Source organism: Sciurus vulgaris (genome assembly GCF_902686455.1).
Source record: "Sciurus vulgaris genome assembly, chromosome: 17".
In the NCBI taxonomy this organism is placed as follows: Eukaryota; Metazoa; Chordata; class Mammalia; order Rodentia; family Sciuridae; genus Sciurus; species Sciurus vulgaris.
The window spans coordinates 28,011,395-28,038,168 of NC_136478.1; the positions used below are offsets into that span (position 1 = coordinate 28,011,395).

At 39.7% G+C, this 26,774-nt stretch overlaps 1 protein-coding gene across 1 annotated transcript in view; it reads left to right on the forward strand.

Moving 5' to 3' along the window:
* Positions 1–20,889, forward strand: part of BBS2 (Bardet-Biedl syndrome 2) — a 31,737-nt gene extending 10,848 nt beyond the window's left edge. The window contains exons 6-17 of the mRNA XM_079117884.1: positions 527–631; positions 714–800; positions 3,554–3,689; positions 4,783–4,922; positions 5,876–6,020; positions 6,107–6,278; positions 6,657–6,786; positions 8,855–8,986; positions 9,460–9,597; positions 10,388–10,500; positions 19,572–19,720; positions 20,410–20,889. Of these exons, the coding sequence (XP_078974010.1) occupies positions 527–631; positions 714–800; positions 3,554–3,689; positions 4,783–4,922; positions 5,876–6,020; positions 6,107–6,278; positions 6,657–6,786; positions 8,855–8,986; positions 9,460–9,597; positions 10,388–10,500; positions 19,572–19,720; positions 20,410–20,516 (1,554 nt within the window). The 3' untranslated portion in view covers positions 20,517–20,889. The remainder of the gene's footprint in view (positions 1–526; positions 632–713; positions 801–3,553; positions 3,690–4,782; positions 4,923–5,875; positions 6,021–6,106; positions 6,279–6,656; positions 6,787–8,854; positions 8,987–9,459; positions 9,598–10,387; positions 10,501–19,571; positions 19,721–20,409) is intronic.
* Positions 20,890–26,774: the final 5,885 nt, after the last annotated feature.

Sequence of the window (26,774 nt, forward strand, 5' to 3'; positions counted from 1 at the left end):
AAGTATAAACATAAAAATTAGTCAATCATTGATTATGATTATTTTTAAAATTTAGACTATAGGATAGTATAAGAAAACTGGCATAATCATTAAAATATTTTGAACCAGCATATCTATTGTACATAGTCTTTTTTTATTTTTTGGTACTAGGGATTGAACCCAGGGCACTGAGGCTACTCTTCCAGGCCTTTTTATTTTTTATTTTGAGATAGGGTCTTGCTAAGTTGTTGAGGCTGGCATCCAACTTGTGATTTGCGTCAGCCTCCTAGGTAGCTTGGGTTACAGATGTGCACTACCACACCTGGCTTGTATTCTAGATCTTGTATACTTTTGGGACAGGATCTTGATAAGTTTCTTAGGACCACACTAAATTGCTGAGGCTGACTTTGAACTTGGATCCTCCTGCCTCAGCCTCTTGGGTTACAGGTGTGCACCACTGCACCCAGTGGCATACAGTTTCAAAAACTATACTTAGTATTAAATTGAACCTTAACAAAAGATGTGTTTTTATGTGTTATTTTTGCAGATAATCACCTCTCTGTGTCCCATGTATGGCAGTCGATTTGGTTATGCCCTTTCCAATGGCACAGTTGGAGTTTATGACAAAACAGCTCGATACTGGAGAATAAAAGTAAATTCATCTTCTGCTGTTCATACACTCATGCTTTCAGTATTGAGAGACTTCTGTACTAATTATTGGAATTCTCTTTCAGTCCAAAAATCATGCCATGAGTATTCATGCTTTTGATCTTAATTCTGATGGAGTGTGTGAACTGATAACTGGTTGGTCCAATGGGAAGGTGAGTATAAATGAGTTTGTGTGTAGTTCAGAGTAATAATTGTTTGTGATAATAGCTACGTGACTTAGAACTGTATCGTGGAAACAACCCTGAGTTCCTTAGCTGTGTTTTCAGATTTAATCCCCTAATCTTTTCACACTTTTCTTTCTGCTATAGAGTGAGTATCCTTTTAGCCTTGTAAGCCCTGCTTGAGAAAAATATTTCCAGGGGGACTCTTTCTAAATATCTTTTTTGAAGGAATGAGAATCCATCAATCAGGTTGCTTGTAGATATAGACCAGTGTGTGTGTGGGGGGGTGGGGCAGGAATTTTAATAATGAAGTAATAAACTGTCTGAATAGCTCTTTCCTAATAAATCTTTAAAACTCTCTGAAAATTTAGAAATAATGGGAAGAATCAGGTTAGCATAATGTTTTCCCAGCTATAACAACTTCAAAGCAAAATCTCTTTTCTTTCTTCCCTTTTTTTAACTTCAAATCAGAATTTCTTAGTCTTTTGGCAAATCAAGATTGTCTTGTTGGAAACTGTCTCAGTAGCTGCCAGGTCTCCATGGATACGGCTTGCCCTTGCTTTCTTCTCTGTCAGTGTTGGATTGCTTGGAGGGGATCAGTTAATTCCTGTCTTTTTTTTCTACGCTTTCTCTTTACTTTTGGCAAGCACCTCTAGCCTTCCTTTTGTGTTTTATAAAGAACAGGTTCTAAAACGTTATTAGGTTGGATCCTGCTCCTCTTCTTGGGTTTGTATTTGGTGTGGGTATTCAAAATTATAAGCGAAGACTGTGTAGTTGTTTATTAAGAAATTTGAAAGTCCACAAAATGGATGTCTTAGTTCATTTGGGCTGTTACACTAAAATTCTATAGACTGGGTGGCTTGTAAAAATCGGAAGCTTATTTCACACAACTGAGGATGCTGGATGTCCAAGGTCAGGGTTCTGGCAGATCTGGTGTCTGGCAGGGCTGTTTCCTCATGGTTGCTTATCTTCTTACTGTAGCCTCACTTGGTGGAAGGGGTAGGGGTCTTTTAAGGGACTCATGAAGGCACTGATCCCAGGCATGAGGGCAGGCAAATTTTGGGGAGACAGAAACATTAAGACCATAGAAATGTACTATATTCTGGGAGAATATGAATTATTATGGTTGATTCAAGAATTACAGAACTAATTAGACTTGAGAATTAATAGAAGTTACTTCTAAATACAACTCTGAACCTAGAGTTTTATAGTTAAGTGCTTTCAGATTTTAAGGATTTTCTATTATATAACCTGTTCCAGAGCATAAGAAAAAGATAATTATGAAATCATTATGTAAGAGGCAAAACTGATTATCTACACTTAACACAAATAGGCTTGAAAAGGAAAATATACAGTTGCAACTTATGAATGTAGGTGTAAAGATACTAAATAAGCGTTACTAGCCAGTTAACTTTGTCTTTAGTAGGTCATTTGTTGAGTTGGAGGTCTGTCCTCTCCTTCAGGGGAAAACTTCCATGTTGGATAAGCAGAAGAGGAGACTGTCCTCAGAAATACTTATTTGTTGTCCTTCTCAGTCCCAAACCCTCTTGTTTGCTCAGTACTGTGGAGATGCAGTGCCAGGGGCTGTTAGATAAGCTTCACAGGAAAGAAGTTCAGTTCAGCCCGTTGGAGGGTATGTTAATGTGTGCAGAGCTTTGGTAAAGCTTCCTCCCAGGCTTTGGTGATCATGATCTTCCGGCTTACATGATGTTGTTAGAAATGACACAGGTAAGCTGGACACGGTGGCACACACGTGTGATCCCAGCTATTTGGGAGACTGAGGCAAGAGGTTCACAAGTTCAAGGTCAGCTTCAGAAACTTTGCTAGACCTTGTCTCAAAATACGGTACAAAGGACTGTAGGTAGAGCACCTAGCATGTGTCCCTTGCCTAGCATGTGTGCAAGTCCCTGGGTTCAGTTCCAGGTACCACTAAAAAAAAAAAAAAAAAAAAAAAGGAAATAAAGAAAAAGAAGTAAATGGATATATACCCTAGGCAAGTGATAGCCTGTGAACTAAATAATTTTTTGATTGCACAGTTTTCCCCAGAAGGATGCATATTAAAAGACAAAAATAGCGAATGGCATTGTCATTGAAATGGTTGCTCTGCCCGATTTTGTACTAGCCTTTTGTTGGTGACCGCTGTGTCCTTACCTGGGCTTCAGTCATCATTTCAAGCGAGTTCTTATTGTTCTTGAGATGCCTTTGCTTCTGATCAGTCAGTTATTTATTTGTTGTGTTTCTGGGAAATGGAGACTCAGGATAGAGTGGTCTGAGCAGTTCGTGTGTGGAAAGGGACGCTTCACAGATACTGCAAAAGGTGGTTTGGTGAAAGATCGGGCAAGTTTGGTGCTGTTTACACTTCGGATCCAACTGTGTTTTATACACTCACATTCACGAAGGTAGAATTTTTATAGCAAGTTAACATTTCTCACGTACCTCTGTCTGCCAGGCCCTGTTCAGGTGCTTACGTGTGCTGGTTCTTTCAGGCCCCTACGACCCTGTGAGGTATAGGTCCTCTTCTCCTCGTGTTCTGGTTATTGATCTTCACACGAGACCCAGCACAGAATGGCTGCAAAACTGGCCCCTGCTGTTGTGGAGAAGTCATAGCTTTGTGGAGCACTTTAAAGACCTCTTGACTGAATGACCTCTAAAGCTTGGTTTTATTTAAAAAAATTCCTGCTGCCGATGGTGGTATTTTCAAACTATAGCATAAGTGACTTTTAAAGTTCCTGTTTTATTTTTAGGTTGATGCTCGAAGTGACCGAACTGGGGAGGTCATCTTTAAGGACAACTTCTCTTCTGCCATTGCTGGTGTGGTGGAGGGGGACTACCGGATGGATGGCCACGTACAGTTAATCTGCTGCTCAGTGGAAGGGGAAAGTACGTTGGGATGAGAAAAATTCTTGAAGAGTCAGTTTTTCAATTTGCTTGGGTCAAAATGCCAGGAAATTCCATCCTAAAGTATTTATGCTGAGTTATAAATTCACATCAGTTGGGAAGATGAAATTTTCGTTTTTTTATTTTATTTTATTTTTTTTAGTTTTAGATGGACACATGTTTTTAAATTAAATTTATTTATTTATATGTGATTCTAAGGATCAAACCCAGTCCCTCATACTTGGTGGCAAGCACTCTCCCACTGAACTACAACCCCAGCCCTGGGGTTTTTTTTTTCTATTTTTTTTATTATTTATTTATTTTAATTAAAAATCATAAATTTACATAGGGCAATATTGTTTGATTCATTCTGGTTTTTTTCCCTTCCCCCACCCCTCTTTTCCCTCTATAAAGTCCTTCCTTCCTCCATTCTTACCACCCTCATTATCCCTAACCCTAAACCTAACCCTAACCCTAACGCTTACCCCTCCTACCCCCGCTTATATGTCCTCATCCGCTTAAAAGCGAGATCATTCGTCCTTCAGTTTTTTGAGATTGGCTTATCTCACTTAGCATGATATTCTCCAATTTCATCCATTTGCCTGTAAATGCCATAATTTTATCATTCTTCATGGCGGAGTAATATTCCATTGTATATATGCCACAGTTTCTTTATCCATTCATCAACTGAAGGGCATCTAGGTTGGTTCCACAATCTGGCTACAGTGAATTGAGCAACTATGAACATTGATGTGGCTGTATCTCTGTAGTATGCTGATTTTAAGTCCTTTGGGTATAGGCCAAGGAGTGGGATAGCTGGGTCAAATGGTGGTTCCATTCTAAGCTTTCTGAGGAATCTCCACACTGCTTTCCAGAGTGGCTGCACTAATTTGCAACCCCACCAGCAACATGTGAGTGTACCTTTTTCCCCACATCCTTGCCAACATCTATTGTTGCTTGTGTTCTTCATAATCGCCATTCTAATTGGGGTGAGATGGGTTTTGGTTTTTAAGAACAACCAACTGATGATCTCAAAGTAGATGTGGCCCTACCTGGGGTGGTCCTCAGTCTAGTTAGTGTTTTTCCCTCTCTTCAGTCCGTGGCTACCTGCCAGGCACAGCTGAGATGAGGGGAAACCTCATGGACACCAGTGTAGAGCAGGACCTGATCCGAGAGCTGAGTCAAAAAAAGCAGAATCTTTTGCTGGAACTCCGAAACTACGAGGAAAACACCAAGGTAGGGCCTGCTGTGCAGGGGAAACAGTCTGAAGCCATGAGACTGACCAGGTGGATTGGCAGGTGTGGAGAATGATGAGTCAGCGCTGGCCAAGATGTGCTCTCCCCTGCCTGTCTGCAGAAGTGCAGATTGCGTCAGCCTCTCTGCCAAGGCCAGAATAAGGAGGCCAAGTATGTTGATCTAGAAATTCTACTTTCAGGCAGCTAAACTGTAGAAACATTTGCTTGAGTGTTTAGAGACATTTACTGTAACACTAGTTGTCATGATGAATAGCTGGAAGCAACTTAAATGCTCATCAATGATAGGAAGTATATGTTGGGCAATTAATAGCTGCTCAAAAAATGAAGTAAATATATCTGGACTGATATGGAAGGGTATCTGTGGTATTAGTAAGTGAAAAAAAGCAAAAACAATATGTATAGAGTGTTTCTTTTATCATTTTATAAAGCAATACAGAAATTGACAACTAAAAAATATGTGTGTGTGTGTATACACCAGACTAACTTGGAAGATGAGCTGGGGAGTGGGACTTCAGTTTGTTCTGTCATGTATTATTTTATTTGAATTTGGTATATCAAGTCAGTTTTTTTTTGTTTTTTTTGTTTTTTTTGTTTTTGCAGCAGGGGTGCTGGGGGTTGAACCTAGAGCTTTGTATATGCATGTGCTCTACCACTGAGCTACACTACCAGCCCCTGTCAATTTTAAAGACATGAAAAGAATGTAGAAGATACAGTGAGATGCAGGGGACCATAACCACAGAAAGGGGGAGGGGCATGGGTATTGTCCCATGGGGCCAGGTGGAGCAAGACGCATGCTAATGAGATGAGTTCTCTGATCCTGCAGACTCAGATGAGTAAGATGATGGGGAGTCTGTCTTTTGAAACCGAGTAGCCATATTATTTAATGGACATTAGTTCACTGTTTTAGTGAATGAGCAGGTGGGTGTTTTCCAGGCTGAACTGAGCAGTCCACTGAATGAGTCTGATGGGCAAAGAGGCATAATCCCCGCCAACACCAAGCTCCACACTGCCCTGTCCGTCAAGCTGGGGACTGAGAAGCAAGCTGCTCATGTGGAATTGTGCATTTCCACTTCAAATGGTGAGGCAGTATTGGCAGCTGTGCTTGTAGGTGCTGGTGCCATTGTGGGATAGTGCTTGAGCTGCTGTTCTCTCTCTTCCCTGCAGACACCATCGTCCGAGCAGTATTGATTTTTGCAGAGGGAATTTTTGTAGGTGAAAGCCATGTGGTACATCCCAGTGTTCACAACCTTTCCAGCTCCATCCGTGTCCCAGTTACACCTCCCAAGGATGTCCCTGTGGATCTGCACTTGAAAACCTTTGTGGGTTACAGAAGCAGGTGACCCTTTACAAATCATAGTTCATTTCCATGGTGCGCTTAGAGGAGGGCAAGGTTTTCCATTATGCAGGGGTTCTCTGGGGCCAGAGAAGACATTTGGTGGTTCCAACCGCCAGTTAGTGTTTCCCACAACCTTTTATTTCCCTAATTTACAATCTTTCCAAATCAGGAAAGTGCTGGGAACTGAACCCAGGGCCTTACGCATGCTAAGGAAGCACTTTACCCCTGAGCTACATCTGCAACCCCTAACATTTTATACATATATTCAATTGTGGCTGGTTGTGTGGCTCAGTAATGTGGTGACCTTACTTTCTGGACTTTGTGCTTTGAATAACACTGCAGTAAACACTTCTCTTGTGTTCCTTTGGTTGGCCATAGCACCCAGTTCCATGTATTTGAATTGACAAGACAGCTCCCTCGATTCTCTATGTATGCGCTAACCAGCCCGGACAATGCCAGTGAACCCCTCAGTTACGTTAACTTTATCATTGCCGAACGGGCACAGAGGGTAAGTAACTTGTGCTTTTCTTCAAATACCTTTGCACTTTAGAATCCCTTAGGTATTACTTTGTAGAAAGGGAAAAATTATATGAATATATTATGTTGGTAGCAGCAAACATGACTTGAAAGAATTATGCAGTGTAGTTTGGCTTATAACCTGTAATAAAAATATTGCTAAAATATCTTCTTTCACTTGGAAAAAATATATTATTTGAGTCATCCTTAATTATAAGTGAATTCTTACCAGTTCTTAATTTCTGCCTTTCTTTTGTTATGGTCTTAGTGTGTTTGTCTTGACTTAGGGTTTCAAGAGGAACCTATACCAAGTTGGAAAGGGACAAACTGGATGTGGTGGTGTGCGCCTGTAGTCCCAGCTACTGGGGAGGCTGAGGGAGGCTGAGGCAGGAGGATCACTTGAGCCCACGAGTTCGGGGCCAGCCTGGGCAACATAGTGAGACCCTGTATCTTCAAACAAACAAAAGATAAAATAAAACAAATAACAACAGAAGATGGAGAGTGGGACTTGGAACTGGGAGCGTTTTTTGGGTTTAATGCCACCTTACTAATTAAATTTTAAACGATCTTGGGAAGTTCCCCTCACCAACCTGAGCCTCAAGTTCCTTATCTATAGGTGAACCCCTGAGGGTTCATGATTGGTAGGGCAGTGCCTCATTAACTTGAAAGGACTAATAATCAGTGGACTTTAACCTTGGCTGGAATTCTTGGGGAGGCTTTTTAATTACATGGATTCTCAGGTCCCTGCCTTGCCTGTGGAATCAAAAACTCTATAGGTGGACCCCCTCCAAAGGCATCAAGGGGTTCTGACATGGAACCTGTGTTGCAAACCACTGTAAAGTATTTTTTTTAATTCGTTTTTATTGTAAACAAATGGGATACATCTTGTTTCTCTGTTTGTACATGAAGTAGAGGCATACCGTTTTTGTAATCATACATTTACCTAGGGTAATAGTTTTTGATTTGTTCTGTTATTCCCCCCCACCCCTCCCACACCAAACAGGGATACTTTCTTTTTTTTTTTTTTTTTTGAGAGGCCTCTTTTCTTTTCAGGGGGTGGTGTTGGTGCTGGGGATTGAACTCAGGGGCATTTGACCACTGAGCCACATCTCCATTTTGTATTTTATTTAGAGACGGGGTCTCACTGAGTTGCTTAGCACCTCCATGTTGCTGAGGCTGGTTTTTTTTTGGCAGTTTCCTTGTGTCTGTGGCATGTGCGTGTCTATACTTCATTTAAAGTTTTTTTTTTTTTTTTTAAGAATGCAATGGGGGCTGGGGAGATAACTCAGTTGGTAGAGTGCTTGCCTTGTAAGCACAAGGCCCTGGGTTTGATCCCCAGCACCACACACACAAAATAGAAAAGAATACAATGGAATGATTTTAGGCTGATTAGATTGTCAAAGTTACACCTACAGAAGAGCTGTTGTGTAAACAGAATTAACATTGTACTTTAGTCATTTGTACATTGGATGTAAGATTTTGTCTAAGTAGAAAATATTGTAAAATCATGTCTTCTGTGGGGTCAGACAAAATCATGAATGTTACTTAAGAACGTGTGAGAGCTGGATGCAGGGGTGCACGCCTGTAATCCCAACGGCTCGGGAGACTGAAGCACTCTTGTGAGTTCAAAGCCAGCCTCAGCAACTTAGTGAGGCCCTAAGCAACTGAGTGAGACCCTGTCTCTAAATAAAATATAAAGGGCTGGGGATGTGGCTCAGTGGTTAAGTACCCCTGGATTCAATCCCTGGTAGCGAGAGAGAGAAAGGGGGAGGGAGAGAGCGAGGGAGGGAGAGAGGGGAAGAGGGGGAGGGAGGGGGGGAGGGAGGGGGGGCGAGAGGGAGGGAGGGGGAGGGAGGGAGAGGGGGCGAGAGGGAGAGAGGGAGAGGGGGCGAGAGGGAGAGAGAGAACGAACACGTATGAGGAGGGAAAAGGAATTGTGGTTAGTGTTCTCTCGGTGAGGGTGAGGTATAACTTTTTTTTTTTTTTAACTGAGGGAGACATCTTCCTTCTGTGTAATGACTGTAAAAATTGAAGTTTATTTCATTTTGTTCATTTTTCAGATTGCTATATGGCTCAACCAGAACTTTCTGTTACCAGAAGACACTAACATTCAGAATGCTCCATTTCAAGTGTGTTTCACATCATTAAGAAATGGTGGCCATCTCTACATAAAAATAAAACCTAGTGGAGAGGTACTGTTTAATGTCAAGGATGTCCATAGATTTCTCATGTGCTGTTTAACTCTTTGGTGCAAAGCACGGTGGGTGATATCAGTGCCAAGATCACAAAACCTAGTGTTGCAACATAGTCTGTTAGTATCATTGTAGACACTGGGGTATAATCTAGGAGTGGTTCTCTGTCTCCTTTCCTTTCCTTTCCTTCACCCTTTCCATGTACAATTTGGGCAGGGTTAGGATTATGGAGGTACATAAAAGCATTTTTCAGTCTTTGTATAGTTTTGTCACTTACTTTATAAGGCTAGAGGATCAACCTTTTAGTTACCCACAGGAAATAAAAAATGTTCATAATTTCCTGGAGGGTTAATAAACCTTATTTCATTCGTTGCTCAATATACATACATTAATTGAGTAATTGTGTTAAATATGGAGAAATTCAGGTACCGATGTCTGAGGATGCTAACCTGGCCTGTTTCTTTCCCGGATAGATCACAGTAAATACTGACGATATTGACTTAGCTGGTGATATCATCCAGTCCATGGCTTCATTTTTTGCTGTTGAAGACCTTCAGGTAGAAGCAGATTTTCCTGCCTACTTTGAGGAATTACGAAAAGTGCTGGTTAAGGTGAGGGTGCCTGGTGGCTGCATCTGAGATAATGTGGTGTCTCCTGGTTTGAAATGTTTCTCTTAGGAGATGAATGAGACTACAGATGTGCTTATGTGATAATCATGTTCTAAATAACTTCTGTAAAAACTTGAACTAGTATTGTAGACTTTAAAGGATTTCTTTTATAAAAGTAGGTGGTTATCTCTCGACTCCCCCACTTTTTTTCTTTGGTTTAGGGGGATACTTTTAAAAATATACATTATATTAACATCCTCTTCTGCTAGCCCTTCATCTTATCTGGTTGTATCTTCTTTGGTCTTCAGTTTATTGCTTTACAAAACCCCAAAAAGCACTGCTGGGTTGTGGCTCAGTGGCAGAGTGCTTGCCTAGCATGTGTGAGGCACTGGGTTCAATTCTCAGCACTGCATACAAATAAATAAAATAAATGTCCATTGCCAACTAAAAAAAAAAAAGAAAAAAAAAAAAAGCAAATTAAGGAGGCTTGTGATTGGCCCCAAAGTATAAAACCATTTTCACTTTAAATCCCTTAAATGTTAACGTGTATGTTGCTAGACCTCAGTGCTAAAACATGGTAAGGACCAACCTGGAGTGTCATACTGGAGGCTGCAAAGACTAATTCTTTTGTTGGAGAAGAGATGAAGTAATAGGAAGTATTTTTTATAAATAGTATTTGAAAATGATATGAGTTAACAGGGGAAAGAAAAGACCCTCTGCACGTGGGTAAGGTGTTCTCAGCATGCCTAGTTTTCAAGGAGTCTGTGATGCCTTTTTAATTTCATGTCTCCAGGTGGATGAATATCATTCAGTACACCAGAAGCTCAGTGCTGACATGGCTGATAATTCCAATCTGATCCGAAGTTTGCTGGTCCGAGCTGAGGATGCTCGTCTGATGAGGAACATGTGGGTATTCACCTTGGCTGGAACAGGTGCAAGATAAATGTGCAAATGGAATAGCAGCTCTCAGATGCTACTGGGGGAGTCTAAATTGATACAGTGCCTTTAGAAAATAACTTGGCATTATTGGTAAAGTTGAAAATGAGTAAGCCCTGTGAGTCAGCAATTCTGCTTCTAGTACATAGCCTAGAGAAACTCGTGCACATGTAAACTAGGATATTTGTACAAGGCTATTCATAAAGGTTTGAGAATCCTATATTAGTCCATTTTCCATTGCTTTCAAAAAACACCTGAGGCTGGGTAGTGTATAAAGAAAAGAGGTTGATTTAGTTCACAGTTTTGGAGGCTAAAAGTCCACTTAGTATTGCAGTGATTCTGAGGAGAGCCTCCCTGGCTATGTCACCTAATGGCAGATGGCACCAGGGCAGGAGTGCCTGCAGGAATGAGTGATCACGTGGAGGGACAGGAAGCCAGAGAGACCAGGGAGGGGCCAGTGTTGCTGTTTTATAACAACCCTCTCAAGAGAGCTAACCAGGGTTCCACGAGAGCCACTAGACCCTTCTGAGGGTAGCACCTCTAATGACCTAATGACCTTGTATCACTCAGTGAAGGTCATCAGCTCTTAACATCGCCATACTGGGCACTAAAACTTCCAGCACAAACCTTTTGGGGACACAAATTATCCAACTATAGCAAATCCCAACGTGGAAACAGTCCAAACCAGCCTTAACAATACAATGGATGAATATGATATATTGATACAGTAGAGGGGTGAGAATTTGTGAATGTCCCTGATACAGAACATGGACAGATCTTATAGACATGAAGATTGAAAGGCGGCTTAAAGAACATGTACAAAGTGCTGTTTTTTTAAAGCAGGGGATAATGGGGATTTAACCCAGGGGCAATTCTACCATTGAGCTGCATCGTCAGCCCCCTTTCTGAAATTTTTAAAGAATTTTTGAGATAGGGTCTTGCAAAGCCACTGAAGTTGGCCTTGAACTTAATGATTCTCCTGCTTATTCTTCTGAGTCACAGGGATTACAGGTATAGAGCACCATGCCTGGTGCTTCCATTTACATTATTTGGAAAAGGACAAAACTAAACTGTATTTCTTGGGAAGCATATGTGATAGGATGATCACGAGGGACTCGGGGATGCAGCTGAGAGGTAGAGCGCTTGCCTAGCATGCCATGAGGTCCCTGGGTTGATCCCCAGCACTGTGAAAACAAAGGAAGCTGGAGAAGGAGGGGAGAAAGAGAGAGGTAGCTCTATCTTATTGTATAATATAGTATTTTCTTCTAGGGGAGGAGAAACTGTTTGGAAAGAACAAAATTGGGAAGCTTTTGGGATGCTGGCAACATCCTGTTTCTTGATCTGGTTAACAAGCTTTTGTTCTCTAAATTTTTCTGAATGTGTAACATTGTACAATTAAAGAGTTAAAAAAAAAACCAACCATGCAGGTTTAGCTTCTTGCTTGCTAAGATGTAAAATTCATCTTGGCAATGAAATATATTGAAGCAAATTCAATAGAATAGCTAATGAGTAATAGATGAGGTTTGTGTGTCTGTTTTAGAGAGTTCAACCAGGATATTACTTGTGCTTCTTTCCTGAAAGGCCCGAATTATTAGCAAATAATTAAAATGGTCTTGTTCAGAAGTAAATGATTTTTTAAATAATTGTATTGAGTTGAAATCTCCAACACACAAAAGTAGGTTGAATGATTGTTTCCTTCATACCCCCACCTCACCTCAGTAGTTACCAACTCATGGCTGTTCTTTTTTTCAATCTCTAAAACTCACTTCTGGACCTTGTATAATTTCAGTAACAAACATGTCAGACAGTGAGCCTTGAAAAATGTATAAAAAATCCCCAATACCATTAGCTTACTTGGAAAAATATAAAACAATTTCTTAATGTTACAAAATATCCAGTGTTTAAATTTCTCTAGTTTCATAAGTGTTTGTGTTTTAAGTTGGTTTGTTCAAATCCAGATGTTCCACATCTGATTGCTCATGCTTTCTCTTTCTTTCTACCCCTCCTGTAGTTCCCCATTTTGGACTTTGCTGGTTGTATCCTCATGGTAACGTTTGGTGTTTTCTTCTGTCCCCTGTTGGTTAGAACTGTAGTAAGAGCTAGAGGTTCAATCAGATTCAGGTTGTTTTTGTCGAGGTAATTCCTGAGTGGTGCTTCGTACTTCATGAGGAAGCACCAAAGTTCTGGTTGTCTCTTTTTGTGATGTTATCAGCCATTGATGATCATGGCCTAGATCCATTATTTCTTTTGGGGTTAGCAAAATAGTGTCAGTCTAGTTAGGTCAGACAGGTAATTTATCAACTTTCGTGAGTCAGTTCCTCAGCATCCTCTAAGGTGATCAATGAGATTTTAAATCCTTATGAACTTATTGTTGTAACATATTTTATGTATTTCAGTCATTATTCTTTTTGGGGATTGAATTCAGGGATTGAATTTGACCACTGAGTCACATCCCCAGCCCTGTTTTGTATTTTATTTAGAGACAGAGTCTCACTGAGTTGTTTAGCATCTCCCTGAATCTCTGAGATCGGCTTTGAACTTGTGATCCTCCTACCTTGGCACCGGAACCACTGGGATTGCAGGCGTGGGCCACCACACCCTGCTAGTTATTATTCTTTTTGATGGCTGAATTACCTTCTCTCTGGCCAGGAGAAGCCTCTGTGGGTTGGTTGCAGTCTTCTTTGAACATAGTCCCATTAGTTTTGTTAGTTCTTTGTTTTCATGTAGGGCAAGATGTTTTTGGCTTGTTTGGTACATTTCCTTATCTAAATCTAAAATCAGCCATTTCTGTAAGGGTTTTTATTGCTTTTTAGTGGGAAATTGTATTAAGAGATGATAGTTTGAGCACAAGAAGTACTCATTGCTGATGGGTTGGTTATTGGGCCTTTTCAGTAGAGCAAGGAATATATGTGCGAGTTCATACTGTTTCCATTTCAGATTTATGAATCCAGGCTTTTACTTAACTTTGACTTTGTAATTGTATCTCTTCTCTCTTAAATTGAAGATCATGGCTCCAGTCAGTATCAACTGTTAATTTGCTTAATCTTTTTTTAAAATATTTTTTAGATATTGATAGACCTTTATTTTATTCATTTATTTACATGTGGTGCTGAGAATCGAACCCAGCACCTCACACCTGCAAGGCAAGCGCTCTACCACTGAACCACAACTCCAGCCCTGTTTGCTTAGTCTTATAGCACACACACATTTAAGAATATGATTATCATCATCAACAACGTAATTGCTGAAAACAGTTCAAGACTTTTTTTTGAGGATGGTGGTGTAGCTCAGTGATCGAACATGTGCTTGCCCCGAGTTCAATCCCCAGCCTTTTGGTAGTTCTGTGGTCTTTAGGGTGTATCCCAGTGGGGAGTTTCAGTCAAGTTATTGTACTTTAAAATGATTTGAAGGGCTGGGGATATAGCTCAGTTGGTAGAGTGCTTGCCTCACAAGCACAAGGCCCTGGGTTCAATCCCCAGCACCGCAAAAAAAAAAAAAAAAAAAAAAAAAAAAAAAGATTTGAAATAATTCCTGTATGTTTAGTCATACTACAAACTTGATATACAGTTAGTTTCCTTTGTTTTGTTTTGATTTCAGTTTTAGGGAATTGACATTTCTTTCCTTTTTGGTTTATTTTTATTACATATTCATTAAAACCTTCATATACTTTCACAGTCAGATCTAAAAGAAAGCACATGCAGAAAAGTCTAGCTTTTTATTCCTGTGACCTTCAATTCATTCCCTCCTTTTCTGTATGGCCAATTAGAAACTTAAATACATAAATATGTAGATGTACAAACACACATCACTTTATTTCTTAGATAAATCAACATGTTACATACTCTTTTTCCACCTTTCTTTTTATATTTCATGATATATCTTGATATCTCTCCAAAACAGTGTATAAAGAATACTTCATTTTTAATAACTGTACAGTATTTCATTCTGTGAATTTTTTTAGTCAATTCCCTATATAGTTGAATTGTTCTTGTGCTGCTATAGACAATGCTGTAAATAATAGCTTTATTACATAAATCTTTTCATATTTTTGTTAATGTATCTTAGGGGAAAAGTCCTACAAAAATGGGAATAGCTAGGTGCTGTGGTACATGCTTATAATACCAGCTACTCAGGAGGCTGAGTAAAAAGTAAAAAGGACAAGGAATGTGGCTTGGTGGTAAAGTGCCTCTGGGTTCAATCCCCGGTACTGGGGGTGGGGGCAGCATAGTTGTGGTAAATATATACAGAATTTTGCAAGATACGCCCAGTTCTCCTGCATAGGTGTTATATCATTTTGCATTCCAACCAATAGCATTCAAGATTGCCTGTTTCTCTTCAGTCTTGCCAGTGGAGTATTTTTGGTAAACTCATAGGTTTTTTACCAATCCAGTGGGTAAGAAATGGCCTCTTAATTTTAGTTTTTATTTAAAAATTTTGACTTATTGTAGTAAGAATAGCTAAAATGAGATCTACCCTCAACACAGTTTTAAGTGTTCAGTACATTATTGCTGACCCTAGGTGCAGGCGTGCACAGCAGATCCCCAGGACTTATTCATCCGCTTAACTGAAACTATGCACATTGCTCAGTAACCCCCTTTCCTCCTCTTAGTGGCAAAACCATTCCTCTCTTTGATTCTATGGATTTGACTACGTTATAGATCCCTCATATAAGTGGATTCTTGTAGCTTTTGTCTTTCTGTGACTGTGTCTTGTGTCCTCAAGATTCCAGTCACATTGTTGCATAATACAGACTTCTCTTCTTTTTAAAGGCCTAATCATAGTCCATTGTTTACTCATCCACCCAGGAGCATCCAGGTTGTTTCCGCTTCTGCTATTGTGATTGGTACTGCAGTGAACATGGGAGGGGGCAGTAGATCATATTGTTTCCATTTTTAATTTTTGGGAACTTCCACTGTTTTCCATAGCAGCTGCACCATTTTGCATCACTCACCCCCCAGCAGTGTGTGCAAGGGTTTTCAGATTCTCCACGTCCTCACTTTGTGTGTATGTACACGCACGCGTGCCCATGAGCACACACGGGCACAATGCTCTGGATCAAACCCGGATTTGCACATGCTAGGAAGGTGCTCTACCATTGAACTGCACCCAGCTTCACTTTTGCTTTTTAGTAATTGTCATCCTGAAAGATGTGAAGTGATATCTCATTGTGGTTTTAATTTGTATTTTTCAATGATGACTAATGATGTTGATAATCTTTTCATACACTGTATTTGTTGGTTTGTTTTGGATAAATGTCTATTCAAATCCCTAACTTTTTTTCTTTTCTTTTTTTTTTTTTTTTTTTTTGGTGTTATTGAACCCAGGACCTCAGACATGCTAGGCAAGTGCTCTACCATTGAACTACACTTCAGCCCATCTCATTTTATTTTGAGATAGGGTCTCGCTAAATTGAGAGACAGGTCTCTTAGCCTGGCCTCAAACTTGTGATCTTTCTGCCTCAGTCTCCTGAGTAGCCCCATTTAAAAAAAATGTGGTTATTAGGGATTTTTTTTTTTTTTACTATTGATTTGTGAGAGTCCTACATTATGAGCACTATTAATCATCTCTTAAGTGTTTTAAGGGCCTATTTATATATTAAGTATATTTATTCTTTATCTGTGATATGAGTTACATATATTTTCCCTATTTTGTCATTTGTATTTTTCATTTATGTAGATTTTAAAATTTTTTGTTTTATTTTTGGTTTTGCCACATTAAGCTTTTTTATTTTATTTTTTTCAGTATTGGGGATTGAACTCAGGGGCACTTGACCACTCAGCCACATCCCCAGCCCTTTTTTGTATTTTATTTAGAGATAGATTCTCACTGAGGTGCTTAGCGACTCACTAAGTTGCTGAGGCTGGCTTTGAACTCAGGATCCTCCCGCCTCAGCCTCCTGAGCCACTGGCATTACATGTGTGGTCACCAGACCCAGCTCCACATTAAGCTTTTAAAAAATTTAATGTAGTCAGTCGTTTCCTTAATCCATCTACATTTTGAATTGTAGTTAGAAAAGTTTTCTTCACTCCCAAGTTACAGAGTAGTTCTTGTTTTCTTTTATTATTTCTGTTTTCTTTTTTCTATATTTGAGTCTCTCTTCCAGCTGGAGTTTATCCTGGTGTTCAATTTAAGTAATACATCCAGTTCTCTCTTTCCAAATGACTATTATATTTTGTCAGTACCACTTTTTAAAAAAATGTTTTTAACAGTGCTGGGGGGATCAAACCAGGACCTCCAGCACGCTGGACCAGCACTCTGCCCTGAGCTGTGTCCCCAGCCCAGCACCACTTCTTTAAGTCCATTGTTTTCTCACTGACTTGAGATGCTGTATTTTATTGAGTTGTTATTTATGTATGCAGTTTGCTCTGTTTCTGGATTTTTTGTACTATTTCATTGGTCTATCTTGGCTCTTCATTGGACAGTACCATTCTTTTTTTAATTCATTGTACACAAATGGAGTATAACTATCATTTCTCTGGATGTACACGAAGTAGAGGCACACCATTTGTGTCTTCATACATGTACATAGGGTAATGATGTTTGTCTGATTCTATTATTTCTCCTTCCCCCACCTTCCCCATCCCTCATTTCTGTCTATACAACATCCTTCTTCCATTCTTCCCTTACCTCCCCCTGCCCCCGTTATGTATCATCAGCCACTAATTAGAGAAATCATTCAGCCTTTGGTTTTTTGGGATTGGCTTATTTCACTTGGCAAGATATTCTCCAGCTCCATCCATATACCTGCAAATGCCATAATATTATTCTTCTTTATGACTGAATAATATTCCACTGTGTATCTATACCACACTTTCTTTATCCATTCATCTATTGAAGGACATCTAGGTTTGTTCCACAATCTAGCTATTGTGAATTGAGCTGCTATAAACATTGATGCCACTGCATTACTGTAGTATGCTGATTTTAAGTCCTTTGGGTATAGGGCCAAGGAGTGGGATAGCTGGGTCAAATGGTGGGTCCATTCCAGGTTTTCTAAGGAATCTCCATGCTGCTTTCCACAGTGGCTGCACTAATTTGCAACCCCACCAGCAATGTATGAGTGTACGTTTTCCCTGCTTGACAGTACCATTCTTGTATTTAAAACAATATTTGATGGTGGTAAAATATACAATATAAGATTTATCATATTAAGCAATTTTAAATGTACATTACCGGTGTTAAATGTAGTCATAATGTTGTGTGAGCACCACCACCATCTATCTCTGCCATTCCCATTAAACAGTAACTTCCCATTCGCCTCTCGCTCCATTTCTTGGCAACCATCAGGACAGTACCGTTCTTTTATTTATGGATGTTTTGTGACTTTTGACCTGGATTAGCAAGGTAGCCCTCACCTCCCCTTTTACTCCTCCTGTTCTTTTTCACGGTTCTCCCAGCTACTTCATTTGTTTATTATTTCCAACTAACTTCAATTTTTGAGGTACCAGAGGAAAAAGTAGGTATTTTTAAAATTACATTTAGTAATTTAGGAAGAACTGACATCATTACAGTGAGGTCTTGTTAGGTACAAATGTATGGTAGTTTGTCTTTTTTTAAAGATTTCTTTAGTTGTCAGTGGGCCTTTGTTTTTTATTTATTTTTATGTGGTGCTGAGGATTGAACCCAGTGCCTCACACATGCTAGGCAAGCGCTCTACCACTGAGCCACAGCCCAGCCCGGTGGTCCAATAGTTTGTCTTTATATTTGTTCAGATCAAGTTTCTTGTCTTTCAGAGTGCTTTGTTTTTCTTTTCTTTTCTTTTTTTTTTTTTTATGCAGATATTGGATATTTCCTATTACATTTTTTTCTTCATTTAAAAAATTCTTGTGGCATATTTTCCCCATGTTGTGCTAAGCCTAACTATTTTCTCCTCCTTTCTTGTAATTGTAATACCCATCTTTCTTGAATGTTGTATTTTCTATTATGATTTTCTTTGTGTATTTATGAACACTATCTTTTTTTTGGTACCAGGAAGTGAATCCAGTGCAACTTAACCACTGAACCACATCCCCGGGCGGGGGATTGTAAATTCGAGGCCTGCCTCAGTGATTTCTAGAGGCCCTGAGCAACCCCAAAAGACGCTGTCTCAGAACAGCAAAAAGGGCTGGTAGGTGGCTCAGTGGTAAAGCACCTTTGGCTTCAATCCCCAGTATTAAAAAAAAAAAAAAAAAAAAATCACACAACAGTCCTTTCCTTTTTATGGGTGTGTGGAAATGTGTTCATCCATTCACCAGCCCCTGGACATTTGGGTTCTTTCCAGACTAACTGTCAGGAAAGCTGCTGTAACACATCAGCATCCAGGTTTTCGCAAACATGTATTTTCACTTTTTTGGGGCAGATCGATAGGTTATGTAATAAGCATATGTTTACGTTCATAAGAAAGTGCCAAATAAGTTTCCAGACTTAACTCTATTAGCAGTGCATCAGAATTCTAGTTGCTGCACATTTTTGCCAACATTTCATATTTTAAAATTTTTATATTTTCATAATTTTTATATGGTAATATTTCATTGTGGTTTTGATGTTTTTATAAAATGTTGATAAAATATGAAGCTGAATCTGCTACCTAACAATATTAAGAGTAGGTCACTTGTATCTAATGAATATTAATCAGATCCTGAAAGACAGCCTATCACCTAGACCCTTTTCCCTACTCCCCAACACAGTGGGCTCAGTAATTCTTAAATTTCTAAATCCAAAACAACCATGGACCAGTCACCAAGAAAGACCACTTGTCTTCTGTTTATTTGAAAGAAATAGGATATTTTGATGGAAACTTCTCAATGTTTTCATAGCAAACTTTATTAGCTACCTCATTTTAATGAAAATATAGCCAGAAATGTGTCTTCTCTCTTTTTTAAATGTAACTAAGACATTTACAAGTGTTCCTTTTTTTTGTGGTATTGGGGCTCAAACACTGAGGCCTCAAGCATGCTGGGGGCCTCTACCACTGAGCTGCAGCTGCATCCCCAGCCCTGTAGGGGTTTCCTAGGCCTGGCTTATTAAGATACAAAGATATTAAACTGTCTTGATTTTTACAGGAAAACAATGAAGAATCGGTATATGGAACTCTATGATCTTAATAAAGACTTGTTAAATGGATATAAAATTCGCTGTAATAATCACACAGAACTGCTAGGAAATCTTAAAGCAGTAAATCAAGCGATTCAAAGAGCAGGGCGTCTGCGTGGTAAGTCTTTTCTCCTAGCACTGTAATTTGTAATTTGGGGGGCGAGGATCAGTAAAGATGCTGGTAGCTTTCCCTAACTCATTTTGGGGCCTGAAGTAGTATACCTTTAATGCTCCAAAGGTGACCTCATCTCTTGAGCTTCTGTCAGTCAGTCTACTGTTTGCCTCGGTCGTCCAAAGGGAAAGAATCCTTCAACTCCTTTTCAAAGGTCTTGCTGCTTCCTCTAAGGAAAAACCTAGCATTTATACCTCAGAGGACCATGGAGACTCAAAGGCCCAATTGGAAACAGAGAGACTGAAAATTAATGAGTTACACATCCAACTTAAAAGTTTAGAAAGAACAATAGGGCATACCAAAGGAAGCAGAAATATAGCTAGATTTATATCTGAATTCTATTTGGGGCCAGTGCTTTGACACCTTTATAATCTTTGCTGGATGGATGTGAGCTTAGATTCATTTCTATAAAATGTACTTTTGGTTTGTAGATTTGAGATGGTCTCTTAAGTTTGTTTTGTGGTAAATTCCCTCGCCAAGATTACTTTTTTAGGGAGTAGTAAGCATAAATTAGTAAAATTTGCATATGTAGCTCTTTTCTACCCTAATTTTATGTTGTTTTAAAACTAACCTGTACTTGATAATTTCACTTTTACTATTCTTGGGACATACTGACATTATTTCTTTTCATACAGTTGGAAAACCAAAGAACCAGGTGATCTCTGCTTGTCGGGATGCTATTCGAAGCAACAATATCAACACACTGTTCAGAATCATGCGGGTGGGGACAGCTCCCTCATAGAGAGGAGGAAACAGGGAAGAAGTTTCTGGACAAAGGTTTTTCTCTAAAAATCTAGGCGGGTATGCTTTGGATCACATCCTGGTGAACCAGGGTGCTAATGATGAAAACAGCCTTGGTGAGTTATACAGGCTAAGAAAAGGCACTGATCTTGAGAACTGTACCTCCTTTCTGTTTTTAGATTAGCGTTACTTGTTAGAACTATGAAGAATTGTGAGTACATTTTAAATGTCAGGACTTGAAAGTCCCAGTTTTTGTTCATGTTAAGTCAGTGTATAAATACATGTTTTTTTTCCCCTTGAAATTGTAATTGAATTTGTAATTTTCAAATAGATTATCTACTTTTTCATTAAAATTAAAAGGTAGTGGACTTGGTTGTTGACTGAGTGTAAAATAATATCAGAATTTCTTAAATCACTTGTATTTTGTGGAGAAAAAGAAAAAATGTAGATATTCAATTTGTGGGCCTTCTTTTTAATCACACAAAGGTGAAAATAAAGAACAAATCTGTATTAAAGAAGAATCAATTTTGGGTGATCTGTTAGTTGGGTTAATGCTACTCTAACAGATCTCAAAATTTATGACTCATTATTTGGGGATTTCTGTATAGAAACCAAAGGAAACTGATTTAGGTCACTTTTCTTGTTCACAATGGAGGCCCTTGGGCTTCAGAGGCTTCCTTCTCTCGTGTGGAGCCATATTTGACAAGGGCTGTCCTAGGACCTTGTAGTGTTTTCTATCCAAGCCAGTGTTATGGGGCACAATTTAATAACAGACCGATCACCACTGAGAAGTCCAAATTTGAGAGTCTTTATTAAGCTGGCCAGCTGACTGTCTCACACAATGCCCCAAAACCATGGCTATTGGGAGAACAGCCCCGACCACAGGGTTGTAGGGGTTCTTATACCAAAAATCACATCAATCATAAGTGTCTGTTGCTATGATTCAAAATTACAAACTAATATCATGAGATCATCAACAGAAGGGGAAGTGGGTCAAAATGACCCTTACCTAGGTACAAACTAAAGAATGGTTGCTAACATCCACACAATTACTGTGTACATGGTACATTGGTTAAGAGCAATAGGAATCAAAAGAGAGCAATTCTTTACTACATAGGAGTTACCATTGTATATTATTAACATGTCACATCAAGTAACTGATGATGGACACAGAGGCAGGGTGTTCCCATGGGAGAAGCTTATTTCCTGCATAACATGGAGTCTCAGAGCAAAATGGAGTCTGTTTAGTCATTTCCCTTAGAGTCTGGCCTACAACATTCTCATGGAGCCAGATCTGTCAGCCCATCACACCAGTAGAAAAGGGAGAGTGAGGAGGAGACATGCCTCCTCCTGTTAGAAGCTTTGGTCTGGAAACAGCAGCATTGCACTCACATTCTGCTGGGTAACTTGGCCACAGCTGCAAGGAGGCCAGGAAGTGCAGTTCAGCTTATGAGGAGAAAGTCCATGTGCCAAGGGACAGTCCCTTCCCAGGAGGTAAAATTTTGGCCCGAGGTAATTTCTGGACTGGCTTAATTCTTGTAACAATAATCAGTTTTCACATCTTAATAGCATTTATAAGTGAGGAGGGGAATTGGATCTTCTCCTTGAGGTTGGTGTAAGCTAATTTTACTAGTTTTCTTCATTTGGCCCTTAGGATTCTCTCTCCTCTATCTGAAATGTAGGCTTTATAAAGTCCCGATTTTATGAGACTATGCCCTATAATCACTTTGTTTTGCATTTTCAATTTTATAAGCTAGAAATTTCCACTCATACTATCTTATTTTCAATATCCCTTAAGTAGTAAAGTAGCGTCTGCCTCAAAGATAAGGAATCTGAGCAGCAGAGATTAATTACTTGCCAGGGTCACAGAATTAGTAGCCATACTAAAGTTACACTGAGTCTGTTTTCTCTTCTAATCATAGTCTAACATACTTTTTTGTTTTTGTTTGTGCAGTACTGGGGATTGAACCCAGGGCTTCATGCATGCTAGGCAAGCACTCTACCACTGAGCTACATCCCCAGCCCTACCTTAAACTGTTGGAGGGTAAAATCTTTAATTAGTGCTAGTGTTAAATTATGTGGTATCATTCCTATTTTATGAATCTAATAGGATAACCTCATCAAAGGTCATTCTTAGCCAAAAAACTTTCTGAGACCTAAAAATATTTGTGACAAGGCTTGAAGAGGGTGGCCTGCAGCAAGACATGCCAGGTCCTTGGTAGGTTACAAATGCTTCTATTTCATGCCAAAGCCTTGAAGCCTCAGAAGGTAGAATGCCCCTATGGGGTCCCACAGCTGGGTAAGTCATGGTATGGAGTTTTGAGACTACAGTCATGGTCCTTTCTAGTACTCTGAACTTCCCAAGCAAGTGAAGACTGGGTAAGATGAAAACATTCATGAAACACTCAATTACCTTTTTCTTCTTAGAAATCACCCTGTTCAGCTTAGAGAACATTAACTATTAGAAAGGAGTTAACTGGTTACTGCTTGTTGCCCTTCTTCCCATCATGACAGCATCTGAGTGCCGAATTTCATCGAAGCTCTAAGTGAACAGAACCTTCATTTAAAAACTGATTTTGAGGATTCTGGTATCTGGGAGAAGTTTTTAGTCTTTTGCAAGCATCCCTTTAAAAAGAATCACCTCTCCCCCAAGCTCCAGTGCTCCATATTTTAAGCAGAGCGTGGGCTTTTAGTGTTGCCCCCATACCTGCCTATCTCATACAGCAAGGCTCAGCTCACGTGTTATTTGCTCAGGAGACCTTGCCTGTCCCACTGTCTATTCTTTAGCTCTTATTACATTGCATGTAAAATCTTAAGCCCCTATTAAGTAAGAACAGGGCCTGCATCTTAATCAGCTTCCTCCTCACCAGTGTTTAGCCAAAGCTGAGCAGAGATGCGGCTGCTGCTGTCCATGGGCTTGTCTGTGCTTAGGAAGTCTGTCACAAGCCTCGGAAACCACACCAGGAACTTTACCATTATTATGCAGCCTTAGAGATACTTTACAAAAATGATCTTCAGATTGTTATGTTTCAGATCTGCCAGTGCAGAGATCTGTGATCACAGAACTAAATTTGATTTCACTTTGAAATTGAAGTGCAAGCACCTGTTGCTGTCTGATGTTTGGCATTTTGTGTCTGCCATACTACATGCTCTGGCTCCAGAGTTGTCTTTTTATTTGTATGGTACAGAGCTCTGTTTTTTCCTAAAAATGATGTCACACGGATAATCCTCAAGTAGTTTTTCCACTGTCTGTGTGGACGGGGTTTTCATGAGACTGGGCTGTCCTTGTCCAGGCAGGCTATCCCTGTGATATCCCATCCCTGGATCTGCTATCAGAAGGACCTTTTAAACACGGTTTGTATTTTCTCACTTAGTTTTAGTGGTATTAAGTTGTAATGGTGTTAACGAGGTACAGGTCTAGGAGAGGTAGCCCCAGGTTGGACTTTTTTCTTGTATTCTGTGGGAAATACCAACATTCAGTGGAGTTTGAGAGGTGCACTTTGAGTAGCAGACATATCATTCAAAATTTAATGGTCTTTTTTTTTTTCTTCCAGGCTTTATTTCCACATCCTTAAAATTAGGGACCATTATTAGATTATTTATAGGGTTATCCTTAAACATTTTTCTTCCTGTTAAAAGAAATTTGAGTATGTTCACAATAATAGCTTCATAAAAATATTCCCAGTTTCAAGGACAGTTAACATATAAAAGGGATTCGACCTTAACTGCGGGAGGTAGTGATGTAATCTGTTGCTGCTCTCTGCCCATCAGATGCTGCTGCCTGAAGCCCACAGAGCAGGTAGTCAGGACGTAAAGTTGGGGAGAACAAGCTAGATCCCCCAGACATGAGCTGGAGCCTATGAGGACAGGCTGAAGCCTGTCAGTTCTTGTTGCCTCAGACCCTGGTGTTGAGGGGCATCTTCCAGAAACAGACCCTTTGTCAGAAGCTGAAGGATGCTGATTCATGCCAACAAGGGGAGCAACAATGTGTGTGAGCTGCTAAAAGGCTGTCATTTGACCTGCAGACTTGCAGTTTGTGGCTCTCACTAACTGAAAATAGGGAAGGGACTTCTGGGAAATGTGGTTCAGCGTGGCCTTGCTGGTATCTTACAAAGCTACCAGTGGCTGTCATAAGCTGGGAGGATTTCAGGTGACCTTGAGTTTATATTTTTACATGTGGTTTTAATTCTTTACAATGAACATCATTATATAATCTGAAAAAAATATAAGGCTATTCTCTTGGGGAAAAAAAAAATCTTCCTTTATACTAAAGGGAATTCTAAGAATTGGAGGTTCACTATTAGAGTTAACAAAAAAATGCCATATATCATAGGGATGAACATCACAGATTTACCTGAAAGAGGTAAGAAAAAGATACCCCACCTGCTTTCTGGGCATGGTGGTGCAGGTCTGTAATCCCAGTTACTTGGGAGGCTCAGGCAGGAGGATCACAAGTTCAAAGCCAGCCTGGGCAACTAAGTGAGAGCCTGTCTTGAAATTTAAAAAAGGGCTGGAGATGTAGCTCAGCGCCAGAGTGCTTGCCTAGCATGTGTGAGGCGCTGAGGTCAATCCCCCATACTTGGGCGGGGGGATGAAGTGTCCAGTTTTAATTCTTTTGCTATTTAATAGTTGTCAACATTGGTTCCAGGCCCTAAAACATAATAGGGAACCAGAAAGAAGTACAGTCATAAGTTGAGGCAATTTCTTCATTGTACAAATATCATGCACAAACCTAGATGATCTAGTCTACAATACACCTATGCTATATGGTATAACCCACAGTGCTTCTAGGCTGTAAACTTGAATAGCATGTTAAAAATACTTTTTATTTTTCCTTAATAACTTAATCTTAGCTTACTATAATTTTTTTCCCTTCATAAGCTTTTGATTTTAACTTTTGGTCTTAGCTGCAAATACAAACATTGTATAGATGTAAACAATATTTTTCTTTTCGTGGAGCAGGGGATTGAACCCAGGAGTACTCTTATCACTGAGCTACATCTTGAGCCCTTTAAAATTTTTTTTTATTTAGAGACAAGATCTAAGTTGCTGATGCTCGCCTTGAACCTGTGATACCCCTGCCTCATTCTCCTGAGAAACTGAGATTACAAACCTATGCCACCACATCCAGCAAAATACTTTCCTTATATCCTTATTCTATAAGATTTTTTTCTATTAGTTTCTACTTATTTTTTACTTCTAAGACATAAACACATTAGCTTAGACCTCCACACGGTCATGATCATCAGTCACTCTCCTCCACCTGCGCATCTGTGAAGTGTCCAGGTGCACTAACACTCAAGGACAGCAATGTCTTCTGGAATACCTTCTCAGGGATCCACCTGAGAATTATAGTGAATTCTTTTTTTTTTTTTTTTTAAATAGAAGCACATCCTAATGATAAAAAGAGTAATAAATACACCAGTAAAAATAGTCATTTATTTATCATCAAATATTACATACTATACTGTACATATGTGCTGTACGCTTTTATACAACTGGCAACATGGGCATGTTTACAGCAGCATCACCAGACGTGAGCAAGGCTTTGCAACAGAAGCCATGGTTTCCCTAGGCGACAGCAATCTGTCATGTCTATGGTAATCTAGGGGACCACCATCGTATATGCAATCTGTCCTGAAACATCACCATTTGGTGCCTGACTGTTGAGGAAAGCAGCTTCTTAATCACCGCATCATCAGGACAGAAAAGCAACCTGCAAATTACCTTCTCCTTGACAGTCCTGTACACTGTAGACATAGGAACTGACAGCAATGTCAGGGTTAGGCCCTTAGGGATTCTCTTCCCTTAAGACACCCAAATTTGTTTTTGTAGTTTTGTAGTGTTAAAGAGTCTGTTATGTTGACTATAAGCACAATGAGATAAAAGAGAAATAAGCACATTTTCATGTGAGTATTATCTGAGATTTAGATCCAGTTTTCAGAACTGGAAAAGTTGGGTGGCCTTAGACAGCAACGAAAGCCAGGAGTCTCACACCATTTCCAAAGTGTGGCACACAGATGGTCTCACCTACCCAGCACCTTTCCCTGGGTCTTGCTTAAGCCCCTGAGTGAAGCTGTTAACTATAACCTTACCCTGCCTGCTCGTGAAAGCACTTCAGAAAGCAAGTGAGTGAAAGTAGTAATAGTACAGATGACCTTCAGGCCCCAGGAACTTAGAAAAGGCAAGCTTCAAAATTAGCCATTAGTACCAAAGTATTTTCAATCCCACTTGAACATCACTACACTGTGGTTAAAAG